Below are 14,255 nucleotides of genomic sequence, written 5' to 3'. Positions count from 1 at the left end.
TCACAAAGTCACCTATTCCTTTATTGTTCCTCCAAAAAAGTAGGGGCAGCAGAGCATCTTCAATACTTTTATTAGGCTCAGTCCCTCAGCACTGGTACTTCCCAGGGATCTCTATGGATCTCACTTGGGATCCTCAGAAAGAAGCTGAGAACCACATCCTTCTAGAAGTCTGTGCTGATGCCCCTGGGCACCATCCACCATTCTGTTCTCACCTCGTGGCAAAAGGAAGAGGGACTCACGGGGAAAGAAGGGAAAGAAAGTTAGGGGGCCCAAGACTTATTTCCAGAGAAGGGCTAGATAATTTGCCTTTTAGTGTCTGTCCATTATGAATATTCCCGAGTAAACTTGGCATAAAATTGACTCAGTTTCTCTAGGAGGATCTTCAGCTTCTCCAAAGGGGGAAGAATTGTCATCCTGAGGGGGGAAGGGAAGGGGAGAAAAGGTCAGTGGTTAGCATCTCCTCTCAATGTTAAGGAAGGGGCCCTTCAGCCAGTGGCCTTTAGCTCTCGGTGGAAACCTCCCACCCTCTACCTGAAGTGGTAGGTGCCATCCTTCTGGCCAAAGCCACTGCCGGGTACCACACAGATACCAGTCTCTTCCAGGAGTTGTATGCAGAAGAACATGTCAGCAGGCTGGCCCAGCTCCTGGGCATCAACAGAGAAAGGAGTCATGGAGATACACATCAGGATCTAGCTCCCCAGTCCAGCCCATTCCAATCTCTCAAAGACCATTCCTACCCCAAGAGAGGGTTGTGTCCCACCTTTGCACGCTGCAGTGCTTTGGGGGGTAGCTGGATGCGGGGGAAAGAATACATGGCCCCTTGCACTGGGTTACATCGGATGCCAGGTTCCTTGTTCAAAATCTCCTCTGTGAGCTGGGCCTTCTTTGCCAGATCTGCCAGCACAGCCTTCTTCTCCTGGGGTTGGAAGAAGAGTCAGGGCTTGGCCAGTATGCTGGCCACCCCTGTCCCACATCATTGGGGAGGGGGGAAGTCTCATGGAAGAGTTTCCTAGATCCCTACAATATTCTGCTGAAATTGAGGTCATCAGTGGCCTAAGTGCCAGATCCAATATCCTCTCTGACATGCCTGATGAACCACTGTCTTCCTCCTCCTCCTCCTTTGGCAGAAGCAGCATCCATTGTCCCTGGTTCTCGCCACTGGCTTCTTAACCTTCTGGCCTTAATGTGGATCTAGCCCTGGTCCCTTGACACTTCTATTTACCCTTTCTCTCTTGAGAATCCCATTCAGTTTTCTCTCCCACTCTAATGTCCGGCTTCTTGAATTATAGGTCATGACCCCACGTGGAGTCATGTATGGGTTATGAAATTATGATTTGTTATCAGTAAATGTTTGATTTGTATTATCTATTTTATATATGTATATGCCTGGGGTCATATAAAAATTTCTCACTCAAAAAGGGGTCACGAATGGAAAAGTTTACAAAGCCTAGCTCTAATGCAAACTCCTTGCCAGTAGATTTTATTTCATCCTTTGTACCCCTATAGCAGTGTGTGTTATCTGCCGATTGACTAACGTCCCATCTCTGCAGATAAGTTGGCATCTCATTGCTGGGGATGTCACAGACCCCTCCCCAAGTCCCGGGCAGACACCTCCTCTCGGGGATATCCTGGTCCCTCCGGTCCAGCATGTCTTCCATCTAGTGTTTCCCCATCCAAGCTTCCTCCTCCTTCTGGCTTCACCTTCTCTCCAGGGCACTGGGCTTCCGTGTTTGTGAATCTCTCATCGGGCATTGCTCCCCCGCCCTCCCCTCTCCCATCCAGGTACGGATCCTGCTGGTTTCATCTCCTCCAAATCTCTCTCACCCATCTCCTTTTCACTACTCCCCCCACCATCATGCAACTATATGCTCTCCCTGCCACCTGCCTTCCCTAATGACTCTCTTGCCTGGCATTCAAGGCCCACTACAGAAACCTCCAAGGCACCCTAACTTTCTATATATATATATAGCCAGGTCCTGGGTTACTGAGAATGGCCTGAACTCTCTGGATTCCATGCCTTTGTCCTTCTTCCGCTGAATTCTTTCCTCAGTATTTTCTTTTTGTTGTTGTTGTTGTTGTTGAGGTTAAGTGACTTACCCAGGGTTAGGAAATGTTAAGTGTCAGGCTGGATTCAGACTCTGGGCCTCCTGACTTCAGGGCTGGTGCTCCATCCTCTGGGCCACCTACTGCCCTCAGTATTTCCGAAGCACTTCCAGTAAACTCTTCCTCGATGTTTCATTGCGGGAGGGGAGTCTCCCGTGTTCTTGGCAGCTGTGCCATGAAGGCCCAACTCCAACCAAGTGCCCCGAGTCGGTTCCACCCTTCCCCCTCCGGCCTCACGAACACCTCATCTGCCCTTGTCCCATGTACTTCTGTAATATCATCCCTTGTTCTCCCACCAGGCTGAGTTCCACGAGGACAAGGCTCATGTTGGATCTGAACCAGTACCTCTCAGGCGCTCTGTTTTCACTGGGTTGGGTTTGGAGTAAGAACAAGTAGGATAAAGTGCTCTCCCATTCTCTAGGTGTGTGACTTTAGGCAAGCCCAGACCGCTTTTCAGACTTTCACTTCCTCATCTCCAAATTATTGGTCCGATTGTGTCTGAGCTCACTTCTGCCTCCACATCTAGGCCCCTGTCGGAGATTCCTGGAACTATCCCTGGCAGGAAGGCCCCCCCAGCCTGGAGGGTGCCCCATCCCCTCCCAGCCTCCCCTTGGCCCTGGTCCTACTCACCTCTTGGAATTGCTGATAAGAGGGTTCTCCAGGTTGGGGAGGATTCGTCACTATGTCCATGAGAATTTGCCCGGGGACGGGTGGGCACAGCCTAACTGACAACAATTTTAACATCTGCTGCTTTACTGCAGGGTCCATATTCACTACCTCTGTGTAGCCCCCCCGGAACCCACACCTGGGAAAGAAAGTATCAGAGAATCAGAAGGACTAAGGAACTGGGAAAGGGATCCCAGAGGGCCCGAGGGCCCTGGGCGCGCCTGAACGGTGTGGAGGGACGGCTGGGACTTAGCATCTGTGGATGATGACTTTTTAGGGGTTGGGGGATGGGATTTCTCTCTCTCTGACCGGGAGGGAGAGGAAGGACTCCTGTGTCTCCCTGCCCAAGAAGGGGGAGCAGGGCCTGTGTCTTACTCGCCCATGTAGCCTTTGGAGCAGGAGTGGAAGGAAGCAAGCTCCAGCTGCTGGGCGTAGGGTGGGCCCATCTCCATTAGCACCTTCTTGAATGAGTGAAACCGGGACCCCTCAGCATATACATTGTCCTGGTAAACCTGAGGATCCAGGTGAAAGGAAGGTGGCACAGCCAGTCAGATGCCCCAGAGGCCTCCCCTCACCCTTCCCGAGACACCCCTGGCAGGGCCCCGCCTAAACACCTCATCAGCCAGCAGGAAGAGATGCTCCTCATAGGCAAACCGGATGACAGCTTCAATGTTCTCACGGCTCTGGACCTGCCCTGGGGTTGGGGTCGGGGGGGGGGCACAAAAGGGGACAGCAGGAGGTCACAGGAGGTCAGAAGGGACCAGTGGGGGAAGGAGGGGCCCAGCCCAAAGCTTGAGGGATACCTGGCGCCGAGGAAGATGACGGGCAAGGACCAGGGAAACCTACCTGTGGGGTTGCCGGGATTGATGACGCACAGGACCCGAGGCTGGCAGTGGGCCCTGGCCTGGTCCAAGGCCCGCCGCAGCTCGGCCACGTCGAGGGCCCACTGGTGCTCCTCGTCCAAGTAGTAGTTGATCTGGACGGCGTCGTACTCTGCCAGGGTGGCTGAATATAACGGGTACTGGGGGATAGGAATCATGACCCCTGTCCGAGTCTTCCCTTTGCCGGACACCAGCAGGCTCAGCACCGCCTGGGGAAGAGAGGCAAAAAGCTCAGCCCTCTCCCCACGACCCTTACCTCCTCCCTCTGAACTTCGTTGGATCTGCGGCCATGCCCCACTTGTCCGAGTAGGAATCTGCACCCACCCCTCCCCCTCCCCATTTCCTTGCCAACCGGGCATAGGCCGTGCCAGGCTCGGGTACAATGGGGGCCTCTGTGCCGATGGCTGCAAGGGGAAGGGCTGAGCAGGGGGTGGGGTGAGGAGGGGTCTAAGGAAATCAGATCAGGGGGAGGGAAGACAGAGAGAGAGGGAGGTGTACCATGATGGCACTGCTGGCCCCTGTGGACAGGAAGATGTTCTCAGGGTCAGAAGCAATGCCCCCATCACGCTGCTCAATGTACCTCGCCACATCTTCTCGGATCGCCTGGATGCCGGCACTGGCGCTGTAAGACCCTAAACCGGGGCGGGGACGGAGGGCAGAGGTGGGCGTGAGGGGCGGGCAGAGCGTCCCCAGGGGAGGTTCTGTGTCTCCCCTTCAGAGCCACCAAGCCGCCAGGGGCTTCTGAAGGGGCACAGTCCAGCACCACCTTACAGGGGAGCAGACAGAGGCCCCAGGGTTTGTCCGAGGCCCCACAGGCGGGACCAGCAGAGCTGGGACTCCAACCCGGCTCCCCTGTGTGCGGGGACAAGGAAGGTGGTATTGGGGGGGGGCACCCACCGGCGCTGTGGCCCTCGCAGGCCTGCAGGATTCTCATGGCGCGTTTCTTGGCGTCTTCCGGGAAGGACGGGCTGCTCAGGAGGTCTGGGTACTGGCAGAGCGCCAAGACCTGGGAGTTGGGAGAGAGCGGGGAAGGGCACGAGGTGAGGCCCCTGGGCTCCCCCAGGGATGGGCAGGGGGCGGGGTCCGGCCTCTCACCTGGCGCATAAAGGTGATGGGCTTCTGGCCCATGGCGTGGGCGTCTCCGATATTGGCGCGGATGATCTCCTTGAAGGGCTTCTTCACTCCCTGCAGAGAGAGGGGACCCCCCCTTAGCCCTCCTCCTCCTCACTCCCCAGCTTCCAGAGCCAAGGAGCCCTGAGGTAGGAGAGGGCCGGCCTCTCCCAGAGCCTGCCCCAGTCTGCCTAGACAAGCTGCAGGGCCCCCGGCGGGGGCTGGGAGAGCAGAGTGAATCCCTTACTCCCAGCCCCACGGCTGTACGGGGAGGGGGTGGGGGGGGACGGAGAGGCGCCACCTAATCGTCCCGCAGGAGCCGCCTGGGAAGGGACCTTGGGCTTGTGAGGGGCAGCGCTGGAGCAGCTGGTCCCTCTGACCCTGCACGAGGCACGCTCTCCCGCCCTGTTACACAGGGCCCTCGGCTTTCTTGGGCACTCTCAGTCACAGAAAGGGAGCTCTCGGGTGGGGAAGGAGCATGGGACCTGGGCCCAGGGCACGTGCAGAGGCTGTCGGGCGCCGCAGGGCAGGCGGAGCATCCTCGGGCCCCCGGGACGGCCGGGGCTGAGAAAGCGGGCCGAGGAGAAGACGCTGGCGAGGACGAAGCTCCCAGCGGGTGCACCATCGTTCGGGGGCTGGAGGGAGTCGGGCGGATGAGGAGGACCACACAGCTGACTGCTGGGAAGGGGGCGAGGGGCGCCGGGCAGGTACCTGCTGCAGCTCCTTCTCCAGCTCCAAGGCCCGCAGCAGGATGGGCCCCCGCACGGCGTATTCGATGTTCTTCACCGATTGGTTCATGGTGTCCATGGTCAGCACCTTGTCCCGGATCCCATTCACCACCGGCTGCTTGATGCTCTTGTTCGCCATGGTCCTACATAAGGGCAATGGGTGAAGCCTCCTCAGAGCACCCCACCTCATGCCAGCGGCCCACCGAGCCCGTCTCACGGCAGGGCGAGGCAGCCGGGCTCTGGGAGGGTCCTACGGAGAGGGAGGGAGGGGCAGAGGAAGAAGGCTGGAGGGGGGATAGGAAAGGGGGAGCAGGAAGGAGGGGTACCAGAGAGCGGCGCCACATAAGGCTATTAGAGAAGCAGGAAAGGCGAGAAGGATTGTACGGGAGATAGTAGGAGAGGAAGGAGGAAAAATGCAGGTTTAGGATCCAGGGAGGGAGGGAGGGATTAGAGAAGCGGGTAAATTAAGGTAAGGTGAGGAGGAATGATGAAGGGGGTGTGGGAAACGTCACGAAGGGGTTGGGAGGAGAGGGAGTGAAGAAAAGGGAGTGAAGGGGAAAAAAAGAAGAGACATTTGAAAAGAGAAAGGTGGTGAGGGAAGAAAGTGGTCCCAGTTGATGGGGCAAAGGAATCGGGGGGAAGAGCGAGAGGGTAGGAGACCTGTGCTTGGGGGGGGGCCGTCCCCTCTCCCGCTCAGAGCCTTGAGATCTCAGATTGTCCCACAGAGAACAGAGGGAATGAGGAGAGAGCGGCCCCCTGCCCCGCCTCAGCAGCCCTGGCATATAGCTCTGCCCCTGGCAGGGGTGAGGAAGGGAGGGAGGGAAGGTAGAGGCGGGGCTTGGGGGAGACTCCTGTCACTGCCAGGAGCAGGGAGACAGTCACATACACAGCTCGGGCGAGAAGAGGCGAGACCCGGACCGTCCCAGGGCCAGCGGAGAGATGGGGGAAGAGAGAGGCCAGGGACCGAGAGAGGGGGAAGGCAGAGGGCCAACGGCCCGGGCCCCGGGGCCCGAGAGCCCCCGCCAGTGTCAGGGCAGTTTGTATGCGAGGACGGGGTGCTCATCTTGCCAATTCCCTGCGAACTTGGACTGTTTACCCCATCAGGGTCCGCGTGAGGCTCAGCCCCTTCATCTTTCTGTCTGATCAGGCCTGTTTCCCTGGCAACTGGGCAAGGCCCCAGGAATCCTGGCTGGGGGTGGGGAATTCTGATACCATCATTCTATATCCCCTCTGCTGACAGGAGCACCTGGGCCTGATCTGTGCTTGGGGGTGGGGAACCCTCTTGCAACTCCCCAGGCTCTGCTCCCTTCCTACTTCTTGTCAGGAAGGCCTGGACAGGGAAGGAGAGAAAGGCAATTCAGCGCCCTTTCCCAAGGCCAGAATGGAGGAGCTGTACGGTTGTCCTTGGGGAAGAGTCCTGCAAGGCTCTGGGAAGGGGAACTCACTGTTTGGTTTCTGGACTTTGGTCCAAGGGCACAGAGACTTTTCAGATACCAAGGACAGGGAAATGGACAGGGAAAGAGTGGTCTGTCCAGCAGGGATGGGAGTCTGAGCACTCAGCAGGCCTGGAAAGAAGTCTGCCCAGGCTGAGCGTAAAGTTCTCTCTCCCCCGTGGGGTCTGAGTGGGCAAGAGCAGGTCCCCAGAGAGAGGCCAGTAGAGAGCCCTAGGATAAACAGGGCAAAAATGGAGACGAGCAGAACATGAGTGGAATAAGGACTTTGCCCCTTGGATGCCAGTACGGGAGGGTGCAAGGGCTGAGGGAAAGGACTTCTTTCTTCTCCCCAAGCACCGCCACCACTAATGTTCTGGGGAACTGGCTGAACTCTGCTAACACAACGGCATCCTCACTGGGACCGTCCCACGGACTTCAGGCTCCAAAAGAACTTGGTTTCAGGTAATTATAACTTTGGGTCTAGAGATGCCAGAGGAACTGGGCTGGTGGATCAGGGCAGAGGTACAACGGCACATATAGGAGTAAAAGATATACTAGGAGAAGGAAAGGAGGCAGAAACAGAGAATCAGGATTATGGACTCAGGAGAACCCAGAGAGGGAAAAAGATCAGAAACAGCTGTGGGAACAAATTCAAAAGCAAGGAGGGGGCAGGGGTAGAAACCGGGAGGATGGTCAGGAAGAGAAATGAAGGATTTGCTGAACTTCTGCAGAGTCCAATCTCAAATCTCATGCTAAGGACCAAATTAGAATAGGTACTGGGCTGGCACAGGGGCAGATGTCTGCAGAGGGGCTCAGATCTGTCCTCAAGAGGACACTTAGGGGTGGATCACTGGCCATATCCTCAATTCCCTAATCTTCTAGGCCCTTGATTGGTGGGGAAAGTTGAATGGGAACTATTGATAAGTTCTCAGAGCCCCACCTCCTCCTTCTCCACTCTCTTATCTGCCAGACTATTCTTCCAGGCTTCTTGGGCACCAAGGGGACTGGGGAACTGGGAGGGAAATGCCAGGCAAAACACTTTCTAAAGGGAATAATGTGGGAGAGGGACCGAGTCTGAAGGATGATGGATATCAAGCCCTCCGCTAGCCCTAGCCTGAAAATGGAGCCCCAGAGATGAGTGGGTTCATTTTGTTCCCAGTACTGAGAAACTTTTGTGAACTTCCAACCCCCTGGAAACACACCTGGCTGGGGTGGGATCACAGTCCAGCCCTCTCCCCTATCCCCCACTCACCTTGTGGGCAGTATCCGGGTTTCCTAGGTGTTCTGTCTTCCCTACCCCTGGCAGGAAGGGAGACGGTCAGAGGGCCCCGCCAGTAGGCAGGAGGAGGAGTTAGGAGTACCTTAATCTCATCTGGCCCCACCTCTCCTTTCCCTTCCTTTTAGGGGCCACCTGTAAGTAGCCAACCCAGCCCAGGCAGCTCCAGCCAAGTTTTGCTCTGCTTCCAAATAACCGCACACAGGTGAGCCCGGCAGTGCCCGTTCTCAGCCCTAATGCCGACCACCGCTGTGCCCTGTTGCCTGCAGTTACCTTTGCCCAGTCCCCTTAAGCCCACTTTGTGCCAAGAAGCAGAGACAGTGCAGTCCCCAGAGCTGGCTCGAAGGCCGAGTGAAAGTACATCTTTCCTCCCAGAGGTCTCACCTCTCGTAATAAAGTGGGCAGCAGGCTTCTCTCCACTTAGCCCTTCCCTCTCCCGGAGGACAAGGTTAATATGGGCTTGGACCCCGGGCGGGGCCAGAGAGTTCCCCTCCCCCTAATGACCTTTTCAGCAGCAGCTGCACCATCCCACACTAAATTTAACCCCAGCCCGCCCATCAGGCCCTCCCTCCCCACCACCTGAGTCCAATCAGGGTCCATGCCCTTTGTTAAGTGCCCCAGCCTCCCCGAAGAAGGGGAAATCTGGAGCCGAAGTAAGGTAGACCCAAGCCAGGTAAGTGGAGATAATGAGTACGAGCTGGTCCCGGCCAAGCCCCATCCACACGAGATGGGGAAGGAGACAAGAGTGGGCCGGGGGAGGAAGGTGGTCTACCTGAAGACCGCCTGGTGGGCTCAAGTAGGCCAAGGAGGAAGAGCAGACAGAAACTGGTAAAGGCTCCAGGCCTCGGAGGGCCCAGGCCAAGCCCAGCAGGGGTGTTTTCCTGGCCCCCGAGGAGCCTCAGCCCTGACAGACACTGGACCCTGGCCAGCTGGTTGAAGGGGGAGGAGGCAGGGAAGGGCCCAGGCTATGCCAATCTCTTCTCGAGAGGAAGTTGGCAGCCTGCTCCTCACTCCCCCTGCCCCCATTAGGCGCCTGTCCTAGGCAAGAGGCCAGGGTCTAGGTGAGATCCACCCCCTGTGGAAGGAGGCCAGGCACTAGGCTGCTTCCTCCTTCCTACAGAGGCCCCGGCCAGGTAGCCTTGCTTCTGGCTCCCCTGGCCTCAGAGCCAAGAAATCCCTTCTCCCCACTGTCTTTCTTTAGACCCACACGCGAAAGGGGGAAAGGGTTTAAAAAAGCCGGGCTCCCCAAAGGGAAGACAAAAGAAACCTAGTCAGATGTATAGAGGCTCATTCTAGAGAGACATAACCTGTGAGAGAAATGAGTATTTTCCATCATATCAATAAGCAATTAAGGCTTTTTTTAATTTCCTCATTCAAGGACCAGCTCCCGTGGTCATCAGTCAGTCTCGGAAGGAGAAGACTGATGAAAGAGGCTTAATTAATTCTTGGGATTTGCTCTTGGAGATCTTGGGCAGGACCCCACCCTACTAGGAGGTCATAATTGTGTTTAGAATGTAAACAATCTAATCTGGGTGAAATCCAGCCCCAAAGCCTTTAGTACCCCTCCTTCCAATGGAGACAGGGTAACCCAAACTCATGAAGTAACCCACCAGATGGGCTACTAGAGATGGAGCAGCAGCTGAGTCTCAAGAGCAAATCAAGCTGCATTCTCAGCTGGAGAGGCTGAAGACTAAATACCCAATAACTGTTCACTAGTTGGGTTGATTCACGCACCTCACCCCTCCTCCTCACCCCTCCCCTTTTCTAAAAGTACATACTAAAGCAGTGTTTGTTTCCACTGGGGGTCTTTGGTTACAGAGAGGAACCACTGAACCATCACTATTAGCAAGTAGCCTAATTAATAAAGTATTCTCCAGATACTGCCACAAGTCAGTCATTTCATCTGTATGCACATAGGCACGTACCAAATACTGATAACACAAAATCATAGGTTACAGATGTGAGCTGTCTTAGAGATTATAGATTACACCACCCTTATTTTGCAGAAAACTACTTGCTCAAAGTCACATAGCTTAGAGAAGTGATGGGAATTGAACTCTGATGTCCTGCATGAAAGTCGTGTTCTTTCTAACCCTTCACTGTCTTCCTCAGGGATGTAATCTGTGGTGGTGGTGACAAGTAAGCCCCCCACAGGGGCCCATGAGACCCTCCTGGAGACCCAAAGAGAAAGTGGTCTCTGCTTGTTAATCTCTGATGTCAGAGACACAAAAAGATGGCAACACCAATGGCAGAAAATTCCTTTATCAAGTTTCACAGAATAAAAATATGGATTTCCCCATTCCCATGCCCCAAACCGAGGGCATCTGTCCCCAGAGGGTCTGAACCTGAGACAGGAGCCTAGGCGAGGGCCCCGGCGCCATTTCCCCCACTCTGGATGCTCTGCTCAGAAGCTGCCAGGAAGTGGGTTGGCAAGGATTAAGGCAAGGGTGAAGCTGCGGGGAGGGGCTCCTGACCCCCCCCCAGGGCAGGAATGAGGAGATGAGTTAGACCTGGGCCACTCCTACTCCAGAACCCAAAGATGGGGAGGGGAAGTAGCCTAGCTGTAGGACCTTCAGGCCCAGGAGGCTTAAGGCTAACTGCAGCATGGAGCCCCTAGCCCCACTCCTTGGCCAACTGCCCTATCACTGTCAAGTGGGAGGAAAGAAGCCGAGCCGGGCTGCAGCGAGTCGGGCTGTTGCCCAAGTGTCTAGGCTGGGGCTCCTGTTTTCCTCCGTGCCGAACACAAGTAGCTCAGCTTCCCACTGGCCAAGTGTGAGGGAGTAGCTCCATTCCCTTTCCCTGGGAGATAAAAGGAAGAGAGAGGAAGCATGGCTGCTGGCCTGAGGCCCCTTGCCCCCCATCCCCCTCACATGATGCCACAGCAGGGCCTCTTCTCAGCAGGGGCCTCCTCAGCGGGGGCGGTCAGCTTCAGCAGGGGAGGGTCTCCACTCGCTGCGGTGTAGTAGACTGATGTTCGAGGGAGTCCAGAGGGCTGGGCTTCAGCACAGGGTAACCCCTCACTTCCCGACCCAACAAGATCCTCAGTCACAGGACGCTGCAGCTTGGCGGCAGCCCGCTGGCGCTTCAGGTCAGCCAGGGTGTGGTGTGCCTTGTCCCGAGTGAGGGGCCCGGGCCCAGGTGGCTCCTGGGTGGACAGCTGGTAGGAGACGCTTCGGTCCAGCCTCTTGGAGTACAGATGTCTGCTAGGGGGCCCCGGGGCCGCGCCCGCACTGCCATTCCGATGTCTCAGGGCCTCAGGGTCCAGCTCCTGCAGGCCAGAGAGGGGTCCAGGGAGAGGTTAGGAGAGCCAACTAAAGATGGGCAAAGGGCATGAAAAGTGGGCCTGAGTAATGTCAGTGAAGGATGGGTGATGGTACCTGGAGATAAGCATCTGGACAGGAGATGAGAGAATGGGACAGAGGAGATTGGCCCTTAGGGCCCGGGCTCCTCACCACAGCCTGGGGCTGGAGCTCAGCATCTGTCTGCTTATCCTCATCCTCTTCTGGGGGTTCGGTGGCAGTGGCTGGCTGCTGCTGCCATACAATGGCCTCCCGTGCATGCTCTTTACGATACAGGTGGGTACGTTCTGTCACACTCACTCTTCGTACAACCTTCCTGTAGTGGGGAACACCAGGACCCCCCTTGAGCTCCCTGCCTGCTTTGGGATGCCATGGGTCGCTGGAGGTCAGAGCTGTGTCCCCACTATCCCATCCTCCCCCAGGCAGCTTTCTCAGCTTTCTTGGCCAGGTCAGAACCAGGCGCTGGCCCAGGGCCCAGGACAGGAGAAACTCCACCTCAAGGAACACCTACCTAGGACCGCCTCCCTCTGGACTCTGCCCTAGAACCTCCAGCTGAGCTGGGGGAGGTACCTCAGGGAAAGAATGGGGGCAAAAGTACATGACCTGGAACGCTTCTGACGTCAGCATGGGTCCTTTTGTGTCAGTTAGTACAAGGGGTTCTAGGAAAGGCCGGGGAGGGAAATCATATTCTGAGGGGCAAAGGCTATGGGCATTAGGGGCACAATTTCACACCTAGATGGGAAGAGAGATGAGCCTCTTTAGAGCAAAATGTGAAAAGTGAAGAGGAGAAAGAAGGGGACAAAAAGGGAGGGAAAGTAGGGTCTGGGTGGTGGGTTTGGGAAGGAAGGGAAGGAAACAATTCCTTACTGGCCCGACTACGGGCCAGGCACTGTGCTGAGTTCTTTACAAACATCTCGTTTAATTCTCTAGACAATTCTGGGAGGTACGTGCGATTATGATATACACTTTACAGTTGGAGAAATTGAGGCAGCAGCAATTACATGCCCTGCCCAGGATCACAGGGCTAGTGAGTGTCTGGGGGCACATTTGAACTCATGTCTTGCTGACTCCAGGCCCAGCGCCATATCCATTATGCCACCTCGTTGCATCTGGGGGGATGAAGACGGAAAAGAAAGCCAGGGCCAAAGGGTGGTCCTGTGGAATGGTGCTAGTGTCAGTTCAGGCGCCCAGGCCAGTCACCCATTCCAAGGAACTCTGGACCAGTTAGGTCCTCAAGGCCTATAAAGGGAGGATGTGAGAAGAAGAGGGAAAGGAAATGGATAAAGGAGAGAAAGGAAGCTGGGCGCGGAGAGACTGGAGATAGGGAAGAAAGGGGCCCCCCAGGAGGAGGGGGATAGGGAAAGATGGAACTGAGCATTAGAGAAATTTGGGGAGAGGAGCCCCAGGGCATGGGTGCCCCCCAATGGCCATTCTGGGAGACGCAGGCTGAATAGCGGCCGGGGACCCATAGGGAAGGGCTCACCCCCGGCTGCCAGCACTAGAGGTACGCCGCTGGAGCAGGGATCCCGAGCCGCGGTGGCGATCGTGGGAGCGCATGATGGCCTCGTGCTTGTGCTTGAGCTCCAGCAGCTTGGCCCGCATCTCTTCGTCACCACACACATCTAGGGGAGCAGGAAAAGGAAGGCCCATGATCTCAGCCTTGCCCCCCTCTCTCAGCAGTGCCCACGGTGCCCCGATGATTGGGGGCACTCCCCACTCACCCAGGGGCGTCTCATCCAGCAGTGACTTCCCATTCAGGTCGGCTCCATGCGCCACTAGCAGCTCCACTAGATGCACCTGGGAGGACAAGCCAAGTTGCCCCTGACACTGCCCTGATGTAGCAGGGGGAGCGGCAAGAGGAGGGAGGGTGGGAGGCTTGGGGCCATGGAACATTCTGCAAATATGTATGGGAGTGAGTGGCAAGTGGCAGCAGGAAACCACATGGGAGTCCTGCCTTGGAGCCCAGCAGGCCCGGCCCAGCTCTCACCTAGAACAGGGGCTTACTGCCCTCCCTCCGACCGACCCTCCCCACTCACCTGGCCCCAGCAGGCTGCTGCATGCAGCGGCTCCCAACCGTCCTGGTCCTTGGCGCTCAAGTTAGCCTTGTGCTCCAGTAACAGCTCAGCTGCCTCCAGGTAACCATTGGCTGAGGCAATGTGCAACTAGGGGTAGGAGCCTGGGCTGAGGAAGTCCCATCAGTCCAGGGATGGACAGATTTCCCCTTTCCATTGTATCCATTTCTTCCCCTTCCACATCCTCCCCCCACATCACTGCCCCAAAGAGTGAAGGATGCTGGGAGGCCCACAAGTTTCCTTTCCTCAGAGTCCTCATCTTGATCCCATACCCTAAGTCTGTCCAAGGATCCTCCAATAGGCCAGAGATGCACACCAGTGGCTCCCTCTCTCCTCACCACTGTGGCCCTTACCAGTGTGGCCCCATGGTCTTGGGGAGCATTGATGTCTGCCCCGGCCTGGAGCAGGCTGCGGATATCCTCCACCATGTGTAGCTCAGGCACTCCTCGGGCCTCCTCGATGCTCTCCTGAGTGATGCCTAGGGAGTATGGAGCTTGAGGTTGCTCCAGAACCCCTCACCCCAACTTGCTCCACCCCCCTTATCCCAGCCCTGATCAGCCCAGAGGAGTACTTCCACTCACCTTGCTCAGCCATTGCAGTCTCAATGGAGTCCAAAGTCAGCTCATCCTCACACAGGTCATAAGGCATATTCCCATCCGTGTTGATGGCCAGAAGGTTGGCACCCCT

At 56.5% G+C, this 14,255-nt stretch overlaps 1 protein-coding gene and 1 long non-coding RNA gene across 13 annotated transcripts in view; one reads left to right on the top strand and one right to left on the bottom strand.

The window, feature by feature from the left end:
* Positions 1-14,255, bottom strand: part of LOC141539895 (alanine aminotransferase 1-like) — a 137,254-nt gene continuing 122,999 nt past the window's right edge. For 4 of the 12 annotated variants that reach the window (XM_074263322.1, XM_074263316.1, XM_074263302.1 and 1 more), the window contains exons 5-22: positions 14,150-14,253; positions 13,922-14,046; positions 13,533-13,658; positions 13,218-13,293; positions 12,980-13,118; positions 11,575-11,812; positions 11,068-11,465; positions 5,472-5,631; positions 4,746-4,835; positions 4,548-4,656; positions 4,149-4,282; positions 3,616-3,859; positions 3,384-3,463; positions 3,145-3,281; positions 2,734-2,908; positions 761-916; positions 532-644; positions 1-414 (exon numbers count right to left, since the gene is read on the bottom strand). In XM_074263322.1, the coding sequence (XP_074119423.1) occupies positions 324-414; positions 532-644; positions 761-916; positions 2,734-2,908; positions 3,145-3,281; positions 3,384-3,463; positions 3,616-3,859; positions 4,149-4,282; positions 4,548-4,656; positions 4,746-4,835; positions 5,472-5,631; positions 11,068-11,465; positions 11,575-11,812; positions 12,980-13,118; positions 13,218-13,293; positions 13,533-13,658; positions 13,922-14,046; positions 14,150-14,253 (2,695 nt within the window). In that variant the 3' untranslated portion in view covers positions 1-323. Of the gene's footprint in view, positions 415-531; positions 645-760; positions 917-2,733; positions 2,909-3,144; positions 3,282-3,383; positions 3,464-3,615; positions 3,860-4,148; positions 4,283-4,547; positions 4,657-4,745; positions 4,836-5,471; positions 5,837-6,374; positions 6,741-8,173; positions 8,337-8,470; positions 8,711-11,067; positions 11,466-11,574; positions 11,813-12,979; positions 13,119-13,217; positions 13,294-13,532; positions 13,659-13,921; positions 14,047-14,149; positions 14,254-14,255 lie in introns of those variants that run through there. The other 8 variants (XM_074263328.1, XM_074263343.1, XM_074263354.1 and 5 more) reach the window with 8 other exon arrangements.
* Positions 7,276-9,995, top strand: LOC141539960 (uncharacterized). Its single transcript, XR_012481431.1, has 2 exons — positions 7,276-7,383; positions 8,326-9,995. It is a non-coding gene; the product is annotated as an uncharacterized LOC141539960 (long non-coding RNA).

The sequence above is a fragment of the Sminthopsis crassicaudata genome, chromosome 1 (genome assembly GCF_048593235.1).
Source record: "Sminthopsis crassicaudata isolate SCR6 chromosome 1, ASM4859323v1, whole genome shotgun sequence".
Classification (NCBI taxonomy): domain Eukaryota; kingdom Metazoa; phylum Chordata; class Mammalia; order Dasyuromorphia; family Dasyuridae; genus Sminthopsis; species Sminthopsis crassicaudata.
The sequence above is the reverse complement of the archived record's forward strand: the minus strand, read 5'-3'. Positions and strand labels throughout refer to the sequence as shown.